The sequence below is a fragment of the Macrobrachium nipponense genome, chromosome 27, assembly GCF_015104395.2.
Source record: "Macrobrachium nipponense isolate FS-2020 chromosome 27, ASM1510439v2, whole genome shotgun sequence".
In the NCBI taxonomy this organism is placed as follows: Eukaryota; Metazoa; Arthropoda; class Malacostraca; order Decapoda; family Palaemonidae; genus Macrobrachium; species Macrobrachium nipponense.
Window position 1 is genome coordinate 32553035 of NC_087216.1, and position 14588 is coordinate 32567622.

Genomic DNA, 14588 nt, shown 5'->3' on the forward strand with positions numbered 1-14588 from the left:
GCGCCTGGAGTCCATCCGAGCGTCCCAGGCGTCCGCTCTCAAAAGCTTCCTGCTACTATGACTTCTTTTACGTATTTCTCGGTGGAAAGACGGACACGAGTTCAGGCGACGTTCGCCTTCTTACTTCTCACTGAAACGCATAACACGAGAGAGAGAGAGGACGTGAAGCGTCCTCTTCTATAAAGCTTCTATTTAGAGGGCGCGAGTCCTTCCGAAAGCTCCAACCCCTGCACGAGAGGACGCTTTCGGAGGACGAGAAGCAAACTTTCAGGATTCGTGCACGCGCACGGCACTTTGGCAGTCTGGGGATTTTCATCAGAAACTGCCGAAGGCACGCCAGATCGGTGGGGGTTCCTTGTCAACCCTCCTTAGGCTTTCGACATGCTCCCTCCCCGGGTCCTGGGAGTCAAGCAGAGGTCCCGGCCTAGAGGCGAAACGAGGCCGATCTGACGCACCCTCCACTACACAAGGGGTATCACTGCACTTCTGCACTTCACTTTTACTCTCTAAAGCAAGCACTTTCGATTCTAGTTACGAATCGAAAGAGTATAAGAGAAAGGGCAATTCCTCTACAGACACTGCTTAGGGCCCGAAGGCAAATACTGCAGGGTTAGGAGTAAACAATTACAGAAGTAGCACTTCAACACGCAATGAAGAAGAGCGAGCACCTCTCGTAGACTATTCATAGCCCGTAGGCCATACTACAGGGTTAGGCAAAATAAAGTCTACAGGAAGGTTAGCAGGTTCACTACCCTGACTTTTGTTACTGATTAATTGCGTACATACGAATCATACGTCTTCCTTACGGAATTAGACATGTTTACTGATTAATTGCGTACATACGAATCATACGTCTTCCTTACGGAATAGACAGTCTCACACTCCTTACATGACAAATCTCAACAAAGAAGGAAGACCCATACCCCTCGTACATACCAAGTGCGGATCTACCGAAGCTTTCGGTAGCCACACCCTATCTTTGCAGACAAACCCGTCTGAAACTAGCCTAACTAGATTCAGATATTTAAGCAAAAATGAATCAAATTCAAATCAATTTAAGATAGCGTATGCCTAGCCACAAATCCAAGTAAATAAAATCAAAAGACAATTAGGATACTTAGCGGCAATGAAGTTTCCAAAATCCTAAGACGGAGGTACTGAAAACAGGTGTTTTCAGCACCGGCGACAGAAAAATTATGAATAGAAAATGGGAATGGTTCCTGATACCGCCTCCCAGCGGCGGGAATGGGTACTAACCACCTGGCCGACCACTGCGTGGTGTCGGAAAGTTTTTAAATTCTGTCGGACTTCAGAAAATACAGCTTATATATATATCTGACAGGTAAGTTTCATGAACAAAATGTCATTTGTATGTAAGTAACTCAGCAAGTATAATTAATTACATTCATAGCTGATTCCCACATTAACAGGAGGTGGGATACATGGACATATTCTACCCCACAAATATTAATAAATGTAATGAATTTTGAAACAGGTGAGACCGAGGTGCTGCCTACCCATGAAAAGACAGCACTGACCTCCCTTGGGTTAAAGTAATTGTCAAAATAAGTAATCTGCATTGAATTTGTCAAATCTGATTAAATTTCTAAAGCTTATCACAATCCCTAAGTAAGTAAATGCTGAATGGCTACCAAAAAGAGTACTTCACCAATTTTCCACGAAAACAGCAAAGAATTCAAATTACGAACCAGCTGCTGACTCACCTCATCGTAAGCCGGCAGAAACGAATTGAAATAGTTGGCTCTCAGTTGTTCTTCTTCTTCCAGAATAATAGCTGCCAATACTAGAAACTGTTAGCTATGTAATTACTTGGCAATTTGCATACGTAAAAATATGAGGTTGACCTATAGGCAATAGAAGGGCTTGACCTGCCTGCAACACTGTTTCCAAAACTGAGGAAGATGGCTGAATTCTGCTCTTCTGGGTAGCTGCTGAAAGACAGGATGTGTCTTCCTGCCTTGAGTCCATTTATACTCTATCACTGCACTAACAATATGTATCACTATCCTGGCCTAGATAAAGCAAATTCTTGATATGGTTGGTCTGCACTACGGAACCCCAGTAGGACTATAAAGGTAACTCCTTTCAAGACAAGCAATTGCTATACAATCAAATACCCTATTTTCACAAGTCCTGCAGCTAATAAATAGTAATGAACAACCACAAGACAACTTTTGAAGCCTTAAATTGCCATAAAAATATTACATTCACTGGCTATTGAAACTTTTCAGGATGCAAATGTGAAACAAAACAACTTGGTTGCCATAGTTTCAATTAGGAATTCCTGTGGTTAGGCTAATGGTGAACTTTTCAAAATTTGTGCTATAAACCAAGCTGTTCTGTATTTCTGCACTCACATTAAGGCCATAGTATGTATGTACTCACCTTAGTTCCATGACCTCTGCTCATCTCTTCAGATGTCCCTTACCCAGGTTCAACATCTAGAAAAAAAAAAATGACCATATTACATAGCAAGCTCAAGAAAAAAACACAGTAATACTTCTCACAAAATAAAGTCTCTATAATAAATGATAGTCATGATAGATTGGCTACCAGTTTATACTTTTGTGGCATAACAGCTGAAATATAGAAAAATACTTTTTGAGATACGGGAAACAAATACAACTCACATGGTTCATGAACTTAAGCATAAGTATGAGATACGGGAAACAAATACAACTCACATGGTTCATGAACTTAAGCATAAGTACAAAACTATATCCAGAGACTTAATAAGTCAAACTGTCCCAAGGGCTTGGGGCTATCATATAAAAAATGAGCATCACCATTTTCAATTATTTTGGCACCAGCTGTGGCTTAACTCTGGCAGCTTTGTTCTGGAACACTGCATTAGTTTTATCATGGAAAACTAAGTACTAACTATAATTTGATTAGATTTAATGGTTAGTTGTCAGAAGCACTCGAAACATAGTAGTTATGTTAGGTAAAATCAAAGAAATATATTAGTATTATAAAAACATGAAAATTTTTATGATGAAATTGATAACTACCTACTGCTTAAGTTAGCTTACATATCTGTGCCGTTAGGTCTGATGGGAATTCAAAATAAACAAAATTCAAAATAAACAAAAGAATAACAGCTGGCTGACCTGGATGTATTAGGGCTTGTGCCTTGTATGATAAGGCGCCCTATGAGGTAATGTTAGACTAGCGATAATCTATACGCTAAGTCGGTTGGTATTGCACTTCCATCTTCAATGGAGTGTCTGGGGTTTTGTAGATCACTTACGAAGTCGGTATTATCTTTACGACGATGTGTTAAACTCATGGTTCGGTGAGGTTCTTGTAGAAAACACAAGGTATAAAAAAAAAAAAAAAAAATAGTAATATTCTTCTGAAAGTTTTACATGAAATGAAGATCAGGTATGATCGTACACGTCTTCATGACGATAGCTTGATCGCTTCTGCCAATGATGATGGCTAATCCTATTCCTCTACATGATAAAGCTTAGGTAAAGAGGTACAGGTCTTCTAATGACGATAGCTAACTCTCTTCTGCCTGTCTAACATCTCTGTTACAAGTTATGAAGGAACAGACAGTAGTTCGAACATATGAACCTACTATCAGATGACATAGTTTCATACGAACACACAATCGAATGAGACACGCTACAGATCACGTAGGCCGTTTGAATAATAGGTCGGGGTAATTGTCTCAAGCAGGGAGCTTGGACTAATGTTTATAAACAAATGAATGACCACAGATGTTATCTTAGCCTACATACTTATTGTATACGTCATCTTTAGCGTCTCTAGTCTGATCACATTCCTGCAAGCAATCTGGTTGACCTCTTTAGTTTTAGACTTTTATATATATGGACTAACATTCCATATTTTTATTATGTAAACACTTACAGATGGACTGTTGATACAGTCGTCCCCCAGGGTTCGTGGTGGATAGGGGCCACAACACCGGCCCCCTCCGCAAATAGCTGAAATCCGCGAATACTTGACATCCCTCTAAAGACACTTATAACTGCTTATTTTGATAGTTCAAACACCAAAGACCCACTCTCAAAATGCTTATGCCAACCTGCTTTAACAGTTTTATCATGAAAAATGTATTTTCGAAGTTAAAAAAATATGAAAACATATTCGCGTTCTCCGGATTCGTGGACTCACACACTTGCAGATTTCTCTAAGGAATGTTTCCCCGCATTATTCGCGGATAAATTTGCACATTCGCAGTATTTTTCTATGAGAAATATCCACAAATTCCTGGTTTTTTTTATCAATTTCATCATAAAATGCACTTTGTGATAAAACTATTAAAAAAACCAAGTATACAAATTTTTAGTGGATTTTTCTTGAGTTTTAACTGACAAAATAGGCTGTTTTTTAGCGTTTTTATAGGGATTCCAAACATTCACGGGTTCTAACTATTCACGAGGGGTTCTGGTACGCATCCCCCGAGAATATGGGGGGACCACTGTAATTAGTGAATATTTCTCTAAGAAAAATATTGCGAATAAGTGAATTTTCTGCATAAAGTGTGGATTTAAGTTCCACAGAAAAGTCCGTGAACAGATGAAGCCACAAATCCAAAACCACGAATAGGCATGGCTCAACTGTACATGTAATCATTTGTTTCGTACTAGGTGATGTTGGGATGTTTATGTTCTTGTCAGAATTCTTCATGACCATCTATAACAATATGGGGGGGCTCAGTGGATTTCCACTTTAACAGGAGGCAAGTATCCAAATAATTCCAGTAATTTAATTACATTATAAAAATTTTCATTAGTACTTTTTAGAATGATTCTTACCTACTGTTAAAATTAGCAGACTACTAAACTGAAAGAAGAAGGTGAGCTAATGCCACCAGAGACATCCACTCAGGCAAATGAACTACGAATAGCTTTTTTTTCTAAAGGGAAAAAGCTCTTAAACATTCAGCGAGCTTGTCAGAGGCTCCTTAAAAATGACAAATTTTCTAAGGTGATTTGTATTTTTCATAGCTACAAACCTTCGGTCTTAACAATAGGATAATTTCTAGCGCCTAGCTGGATCCGGCTAAATCGCAGATGAAGTGTGTGTGCTGTTATTATGGCTGCTTCTGCTCCATCTTGGCCTTGTCAACATATGTGCCCCAGAACTCCAGGTTTTCCGTGTTCTCGTTTTTTGGCTTCGGCTGCAACCAACCCCCACGTCACTTGCAGTAGGTGTCGCTTTAACGTTTGTACAATAACGAATCCCTGCACGGAATGCCGTGTGTGGCCTAGAGAGCAGTGGAAGTTATTTTATACTTAGAGGGAGAATCGTAGGATTTCTACTCTTCCTTTGTGGGAGGGTTTTTCTTCTCCTCTTCCCAATGCTTCCCCTCCTACTGCGGTCACACCCCATGCTGGTGTTGTCTTTGTCCCCTTCCTTTTCTTCCATCGATTCGTCGTTGGAAGTATCGGGAGGCCCTCAGGCTGATTTAGGTACTAATGTCACCCCTTCTTCCTTTGGAGTTAATTTGATTCCTGAGAGGGAGGAGGCTTTTTCATCAACTTCTTTTATTTCAGTAGGAGGCGTCCAAAATGGCAGTGCTGTGGGGGACGCTTGGTCTACGGGGTCCACCCTCCTTGGAGGGTTTGCTGACGCACTTCATGGATGCTCACTAACCCCCTCTTCATGCTGTCCAGGCCCTCCCCCCTCCTCCTGGCCTCGTCTTCGTTGGTAGCCGAGGTCAGCCATTTTGTATTGCTCCCAGTGACAATTGCCACTTCTTCTAGTCAGAGGGAAGCCGTGGCGTCTGCTTCCCATTCATAGAGTACAGTGTTCCCCCCGTATTCGCGGATTTTCCTTTGGAACCTATCTAGAAATTATTCGCGGACAGACTCGCCCATTCGCGGAATTTTCCGACGAAAATTATCACTAATTAGTGTATTTTGATGTTTATTTTCATGACTAAATACATTTTTATGATACAAAAATGATTTACTAATTTTCAAATATTAATTTTGATTAATACTGTATTAGTAAGTTTAATAAGTTTAAATGATATCACATAATAAAAATAATAATTCTCTCTCTCTCTCTCTCTCTCTCTCTCTCTCTCTCTCTCTCTCTCTCTCTACTCTCTCTCTCTCTCTCTCTGCTCTCTCTCTCTCTCTCTCTCTCTCTCTCTCTCTCTCTCTCTCTATTACAAAGATGTATGTTTTTTTGTATGGTAAATAAATGATTTACTATTTTTAAATATTAATATTAATTTATACAGCAATAATATCAATTCATTAAAGAAAATACCATAGTGAATTAGTAAGATTTTAGCTTATAATTAAAAAATTAAAAAATTATGGAAGAATGAAGGAAATCCCAGTCAGATTCTTTCTCTAACTCCAGGTACTAAAACTCAGATATACGTGTCAAGTTAAGTGACCGGAGGGGGAAGGAGCTGATTTGTTGCTGCCATCAGTGCTCATGAAATTTCCACCCTCTCTCTCTCTCTCTCTCTCTCTCTCTCTCTCTCTCTCTCTCTCTCTCTCTCTCTCTCTATTACTGAGACTCGAGATTTTTTATAAGTAATTTTTACTAATTGTTTTTAATACTTTCAAATAATAATAATAATAATAATAATAACTGTAATTACAAAATTCATATTATGTGATAGTATTTTAAAGAATCAATATAGTAATCTATCCATGTCACTTTTAATTAAGGTTAACTTTCTTCTCTCTCTCTTCTCTCTCTCTTTTGCCACACAAGATACTTATAACGCTGGAAGCATATAAGTATTTTTTGAGAACAGCGAGAGATTCTCTCTCTCTCTCTCTCCTCTCTCTAAATCTCTCTCTCTCTCTCTCTCTCTCGTCTCTCTCTCCTCTCTCCTCTTCTCTCTCTCTCTCTCTCGTCTCTCTCTTTTACCGAGATGAAAGAATTTTTATGGTACTAGTATGTAAAATGTTTATTGATAATTTCAGTTATTTAATAATAAATAATATAATAATAATAATAATAATAATAATAATAATAATAATAATAATAATAATTATGAATTTTGTAATAATAATTACAAAATTCATAATGGTAGTATTTCAAAGAGATGAAAATGACCTTGTAAGGATAACCCCTCTTTCTTACTGAGACGAGAGAATTTTTTATGGTAGATGCACATGTTTATTTTATTTTCAAATAATAATAATAACAATAGAAGTGGTAATAATACGATAACTAATTTCAAATGAAAATTCTTCCCTTCGTCTTTTTCTGTATCAATTTCCCTACCTCAACTCCAGTGACACTCGGAGCTGAGAAAGTGACAATGCGTTGTCGTCTGGTACGCATCCCTGCGAATACGGTGGACCACTGGTATATCACTAAGTTTCGGTTAATGGCAGTTTTCGCTTATCAGCACCCTGCCGATAACCTGGAACTGGCTGTAATGTAACTTAGTAAAATTTATGGCTGTCTTACAGGGACGTGCAGAGGGGGGATGCTAGGGGTGCCCAAGCACCTGCCCCTTTTGCTACTGTATTGAAAGTGCCCTTTTGAGAGGGATGTATTATAGGCCCGCCGCCTATGCCGCCTATCTATGTCAATGATGATAATAATAATATAATAATAATAATAATAATAATAATAATAATAATAATAATAATAATAATAATAATAATAATAATAATAAACAGGAGCTTGTAGAAATGGGTATTATATCTTGGCAACACTGGGTCACCAAAGATCAGCCAAGGGGCCAAGGCAAGCTCAGCTGAGCTAGACTGACAACAGGCCAGGTAAGCTTTCCTAGTTATTTTAACTGGTACTGCCTCTGTATTAAGGCTTTGACTCCTTTTTTAGCTATAAAAAGTGTAATAACAAAAAGAGGGAGAGAGACAGTGGACCAAGCAAGTTGAGTAAATTAATAGATTTGGAGAGGAAAATAGGAACGGGGCCACAGTAATGTGGACTGGAATGCCGAACAGTACAGGTACCGGTATGATTCATTGTAGGTGGCCATTAACCTACTGAATGAGACACATACAGTTTGTGTTTCATTTCATTTGTTGCATAATGTGTCCAATTAAGTTCTTGAGCTGCACGTGATATTTAGTTTTCGATTTTTAAATCAACAATACCCAACTGGATGGTGAAAAAATCTGTGAATGAAGAGGCATTCAAGTCATTGCAAAAATTATGCCAGTTTTATGAGTTAGAAGAAGTAGACAAGCTACGGTTGGAATTAAAGATCTTCTATTCCTCATTTCCTGGCCTGCCACAGAACACTGCAGCTACAATGCTCAACCTGATGAAAGAAAACAATGTCCAGGAGATATTGCCACTTATGCTTGAACTCTTAACAATTTATGCCACCCTCTTAACCCATCTCACAACTGGCAGAACAGTGGAAAGGACCTTCTCCAAACTCAAGCTGGTGAAGACAAAGCTACACAGCCTGTTCAGTGAGGAGAGGTTATCTGATCTTTTGTTGCTAGCAGTTGAAAAGGATATCACAATCAACAACAGTGAAGTTATCAGCATATTCAAAGAAATGGCACACAGAAGGGATCTCTTATAAATATAAAATGATAAGGTCTGGTTGTTAGCCAAGTGTATTGATCATACAGATTGATTTTCTTCCAGTCATTTATGTAAAAGTAATAATTATAATGTTTCTTTTGTTAAATTTCCTAGTTCTACTGGTAGTCAGTACTGTAGATTTTATGTTCATATAAAACATTAGCCCACTGGTACCTATGATATCAGTCATGTTTATCTTTCTTGAATTATTAATGACTAGTTTAGATAAATTTGAAAGAATATTGAGCCGGTATATATTTAGCCTCATTCATTTCTATATTTTTGCCCTTTTTTTCACTTGAGCACCTGCCCTGAAAAAGTTCTCTGCACATCCCTGCTGTCTTATAAAAGATGCCCCACAAGGGATTGTAAATACAGTGGACCCCTCCATATTCGCATTCTCGACATTCGCGGACTCACATATTCACGGATTTCTCTGTGGACCATACCTACCCATTATTCGCAGGAAATTCGTGCATTCGCGGTACTTGTCTATGAGAAATGCTATCCACAAATTACTGTATTTTCATATCAACCTCATGAATGCACTTTTTGAGATAAAATTATCAAAAATCAGGTAAAAGCAGTTTTCGTGGGTTTTTCTTGAGTTTGAACTAATAAAATAGGCAGTTTTAAGCATTTTTATAGAGGTTTTAAGTGTTCACAGATTCTAGCTATATGTGGGAGGGTCTGGTACATATCCCCCCGCAAATACGTGGGAATCCACTGTAGTAGTCTTTTTCAATAGTGTCTTGTGGGAGGTAGGGAGAATTTTATATAATTTTGTTTCTTACACTATGTGCATTTGCATATCTTCCTCTTTCCACTGATGTGTTTTTTTTTAAATTGTTCATCCTCAAAATTTCCCCAACCTGGGGTGCTGCATTTTTGTTTAGCCTGGCTCTTAAGGGTTAAAATACAAGGAGAACAGTATTAGAGTAGTAATGCATTGCATACCCACTCGAACCTCTGAAGCTCCAGTTGCATGACATCCTCTGGGAGGCTATTCCACAGTCCAACATTGTGAGGAATGTGAGGAATAAAGGACCTCTGCAATGGAGAAGTTTGACAGCGAGGCACATTTACTGTTTATTGGTGCTGCTGTCAAGCGAATCTGGTTGCTCTCAGCAGGTACAAGGGATCAGGGATCAATTGTGAATCTGAAAGATTTGTTGACATACAACTTATAAAAAAATGACAAACAAGAGACCATCCGTTGAATGACCAAGTCACAATTGCTACTACAGTTGACCCTCACCTATTCGCGGTTCAGGATTTGTGTCCTCGCCTATCTGTGGATTTTTCTGTGGAACTTAGCATCGCATCAAGAAATATTCACTAATTGCTGTATTTTCATGGTGTTTTCATGACTAAACTCATTATAGATAAAAAATTATTTATCAATTTTCAAATAGTATCAATATTAAAGCAAACACAGCACACTACGTTTAAATAAAATGTATTTATTTTTCATTGTATTATTAAATATTAAGGCAATGTATGCAACACTACATGCACTAACTTCCCAGTGTTTCCTCATTACTGTACACAAAGAAAAAAGTATGAGAAAATGGATGTATGTACTTGAAAATATGAGTAACTGATATTAATAATTTAAGGTATATATATGCTGTGCAGGATGATGGATGATAGTTTAAGGTATGAGAGAAAATGGATATACAGGCAGTCCCCAGTTTATGGCAGTTACAGCTTACGACATTCCAAGGTTACGACACCTTTCTATTATATTCACCAAAAATTATTTCCAAGTTTAAGATGCATGTTCCAGGGTTATGACCCCAATCTGATAGAAGAAATACGACTCCAAAAAGGCAATACAATCAACATCTGAGGTTTTTAATATGAAAAAGGCAATAAAAATGCAGTTTACATAGTTTTCAATACATCCAAAGCAATAAAAGTAAGGTTTTTTGACGATGTTCTGGCTTATGACACGTCTCATGAATGGAACCCCTGTACTTGAAAATAGTGGTAACTTGAATAGCTTTCAACCTTACCTGTAAGCTATATATTTTTAAAGGTAATGTTTTAAGATGTCTTTGAAATAATATCAAAGTGCTTTAGATGATCGTTTAAAGTATATTCTGTGTAGGATGATAGTTTAAGGTATACATTTGGTGTCTGAACTATAATATATAAGATGTTATACAAATTTTTTAGGGGGGTCTGGTTTTTTAACTATTTAAATAGCCAGTTATAAGCATTTTTAGAGGGCAATGTCAAGTATTCTTGGATTTTAGCTATTCAAAGGTGATTGTGGTCCCTATCCCCTGCAAACACCAGGGGAGGAGGGTGGGTTGACTGTATTTGGAAACAGAAACCTACAGATTTAAAAAGAGTGAAATCTGTGGCAGAAGCAGACATCCACACCAGAGAACAGTATGTATTCTAATAAAGTACACATACATGACCTAAAACTGGTTGCACTGATTTTATCACTGCTATAAATATTTGAGGCCTTACGAACAATACCTATTTGTTGTCAGGCATTTGCTAAAACTTTCATTAAAGGTTTTTCAAAAGTTAGTTATGTTAAAATTTACACTTACAACAGTTAAAAGCTTCAGACTCGTTCAGCAAAGTTCGATCCACCTGAAGGGGAAGAGTGGGTGGGAAATCTGTAGATCTACTAATCAATAGTGTTTTCATTTTACTGGAGTTCAGCCTCATAACCTATGGACTACACCATTCACTGATCCAGTCCATGTCCCGACAGAGGCTGAGGACAGCTTCATTTCTTATAAGTGGAAACTTAACTACACCCACAAGTCCTACCTGTAAGGAAATCTTGAAGTAATCCTAAAACATATCCATCCACTCCAAGATTCTGAAGTTTATGTCTGAAGTTCATGAATAAGTGCCTTGTGATTTACTATGTACTATATTGAAAACAGCACTGAACTCTTATTTGATCAAGCCATGACTAGTAATTTGTCCTAAATCTGATGACCTTTCTAGGGACATATCCTATTACAATAGCCATCAGTATTTCATTTAACTTCTTAGGATCAAGATCTAATGTAGCATTTGAAATATTCAGTGCCTGACAAGCTTCAATACGTAATGCGATCCCAACTGGCTCTGGATTTTAAAAGGGTTGTTTTTACAATGGTGGCATTAGGAATATACCTATTGAGACGTACGTCCCTCTCAACCCTTAAACGCCGAGCAGGTATTTCCGAAAGTGTATCCCGTATGCCGGCAGCGTTCGCGAGTGAGCGCCAAAGCGGAAAAAAAGTTTTTTTCAAAAAATCACAGTGTGCTTAATTTCCAAGATAAGAGTTCATTTTTGGCTAATTTTTTTGTAATTGCCTGAAGTTTAGTATGCAACCATCAGAAATGAAAAGAAAATATCATTATCATATATAAATATTGGAAAATATATGAGCGAAAAAAAATTTCATATATAATTGTATACAAATCGCGCTGTGAGCAAAATGGTTAAAGCTAATGAATCAATTATTTTTTTGTTGTATTGTACACTAAATTGCGACGATTTTGGTATATAACAAACAGATAAAAGCTACAACCATGGGTTGTTTTTAATTGTATTCTACATGAAATTGTGCAAATTTTCATATATAAAACTTTATGTAACGGCTAATATAAAATGGTGCAAACATTACGACAATTGGACAAAAGAAATTCTGATTTTTTCAGAGGAGTTACCGCGCGGCCATAAGGAAAAACTTTTTTTCATAAATTCACCATAAATCAAAATATTGTGCTAGAGATTTCCAATTTGTTGCAAAATAAAGGTAAATGATTAAATATTCCTAAAATGTAATAGTTTTAGCTTACAATTGCATTTTTTTACCATTTCGTTCGAGTCAAAGTTGACCGAAGGTTAAAATTTTGGCACTTATTGTTATTTATATGAAAATATTTCAAAACTGATAACAGCTACAACCATGGGTTGTTTTTGTTGTATTCTACATGAAATTGTGCACATTTTCATATATAACACTTTATGTAACGGCTAATATAAAATGGTCCAAACATTACGACAATCGGACGAAAAAATTTCTGATTTTTTCGGAAGAGTTTCCGCGCAGATGTAAGGAAAAAGTTTTTTTCATAATTTCACCATAAATCGAAATATTGTGCTAGAGAGTTCCAATTTGTTCCAAAATAAAGGTAAATTATTGAATATTACTAGAATGTAAGATTTTTAGCTTACAATTGCGTTTTTCGACCATTTCGGTCAAGTCAAAGTTGACCAAAGGTTGATATTTTGGCACTAATCATTATTTATATGAAAATATTTCAAAATTGATAAAAGCTACAACCATGAGTTGTTTAATGTTGTATTCTACATGAAATTGCGCACATTTTCATATATAAAATTTTATGCATAGGCTAATATAAAACGGTGCAAACATTATGACAATTGGACGAAAAATATTCTGATTTTTTCGTCAGTTACCGCGCGGACGTAGGAAAAAGTTTTTTTCATAAATTCACCATAAATCAAAATATTGTGCTAGAGACTTCCAATTTGTCGCAAAATAAAGGTAAATGATTGAGTATTACTAAAATGTAAGAGTTTTAGCTTACAATTGTGGTTTTCGACCATTTTGGTCAAGTCAAAGTTGATCGAAGGTTGAAATTTTGGCACTTATTGTTATTCATATGAAAATATTTCAAAACTGATAAAAGCTACAACCATGGGTTGTTTTTTTGTTGTATTCTACATGAAATTGCACAAATTTCCACATATAAAACTCTATGTAACGGCTAATATAAAATGGTGCAAAATTTATGTCAAAGTGACGAAATAATTTTTGAGATGTGTTGCTGATGCTTTTTATTACGAGAAGAAAGAAATTCGCACTTGCATGCCTGGATAACGATTATAAACAAAACAACAGCGTGATCCGTGAACTCCCAGCATCCCTCCAGGTGCGTGATTCAAAAGTTTTCGCCAAGTAGGCCTATAACTATTTTTCCGTGAATTTAAAAAAAAACTTTTTTGTGTCGACGTTTCGTACGTCAATTCGGCACCCAACAGACAATTTTCGTCGACGTTTAAGGGTTAATGGTGCAATGATCATAAGTGCCCATACAATATATTCACAAACCTTGGACTAGACAACAGCTGGAGAATCTGTGACTAAGAGGTCTAATCTACAACCTGAAATGTGGGTGGGTTCCTCAATTAGCAGGAAAAAATTGGAGAATACACAGAACTCAAGAGCAGACTGGTTATGTTGATCTGTGGAATTTGAATTTAGCTACTCACTGTGCTTTGCATGACAGTTGCCACAAATAATGAATGAAGCTTCTGATTCCTGTGACTGAGCCACACTAATCCTATCCAAGTGACAGTCATATATAGAATTGTCAATAGTATTTGGATTCCAGTAAAACAGCAAATGTGTATGCATTGTGAAACTTACTGAATATTTTAAAACAAAGAACTTCATGGCAACTACACTCCAAGACTTAATGTAGTACACAGTCAAACCTTGCACATGTAAGATGTTATTTTGATAAATAAAGTGAGGGCCATCAAACCATGGGATTAAAAGCTCAACCTTTAACTTGCTCTATCTACAAGTCTTAGATAGAAACATTAAATTGTAGTTATGGGCACAATTCTGGAGATCAAGAAAATCTGACTTTAAGCCCTGAATATTTGAGTAAAGTAGTCTGCAATTTTTCTTACTGTAAATGAGGAACAGGCCTGTGGTTCAGCTCAATATCTCCCAAAACAAATAAAAATTCACAACATAAAATCAATATCAACACTAATACATAAATCAACTCATAACAACAAAACTTTACATTACCGTATCTACAAAAATTCTGTTGAAAGTATAAATAAACATGTCAGTATCATTGAAAAGTGCTGGAAGCAAATGGTCAACAAGGTGGAGCTGGCACACCTTGTAAGGCAAATGAAATCTGCCAGGTTTGCTACAACTGGGGGAGGACAGTCTGGTTGGATTTAGAAATAAAACGGTCAGTAGGAACGGATAGGTATAGATGAGGGCAGTTTCGTGAAAATCCACCAAGTAACTTTT

The 14588-nt window shown here is 36.9% G+C and overlaps 1 protein-coding gene across 1 annotated transcript in view; it reads right to left on the bottom strand.

Annotated features, from left to right (window-relative positions):
* LOC135201003 (uncharacterized) overlaps window positions 1-14588 on the bottom strand; it is a gene marked incomplete in the record, with an annotated part of 133562 nt that overhangs the window by 93109 nt on the left and 25865 nt on the right. Inside the window, 1 exon segment of the mRNA XM_064229819.1 lies at window positions 2407-2462. Within this exon segment, the coding sequence (XP_064085889.1) occupies window positions 2407-2430 (24 nt within the window).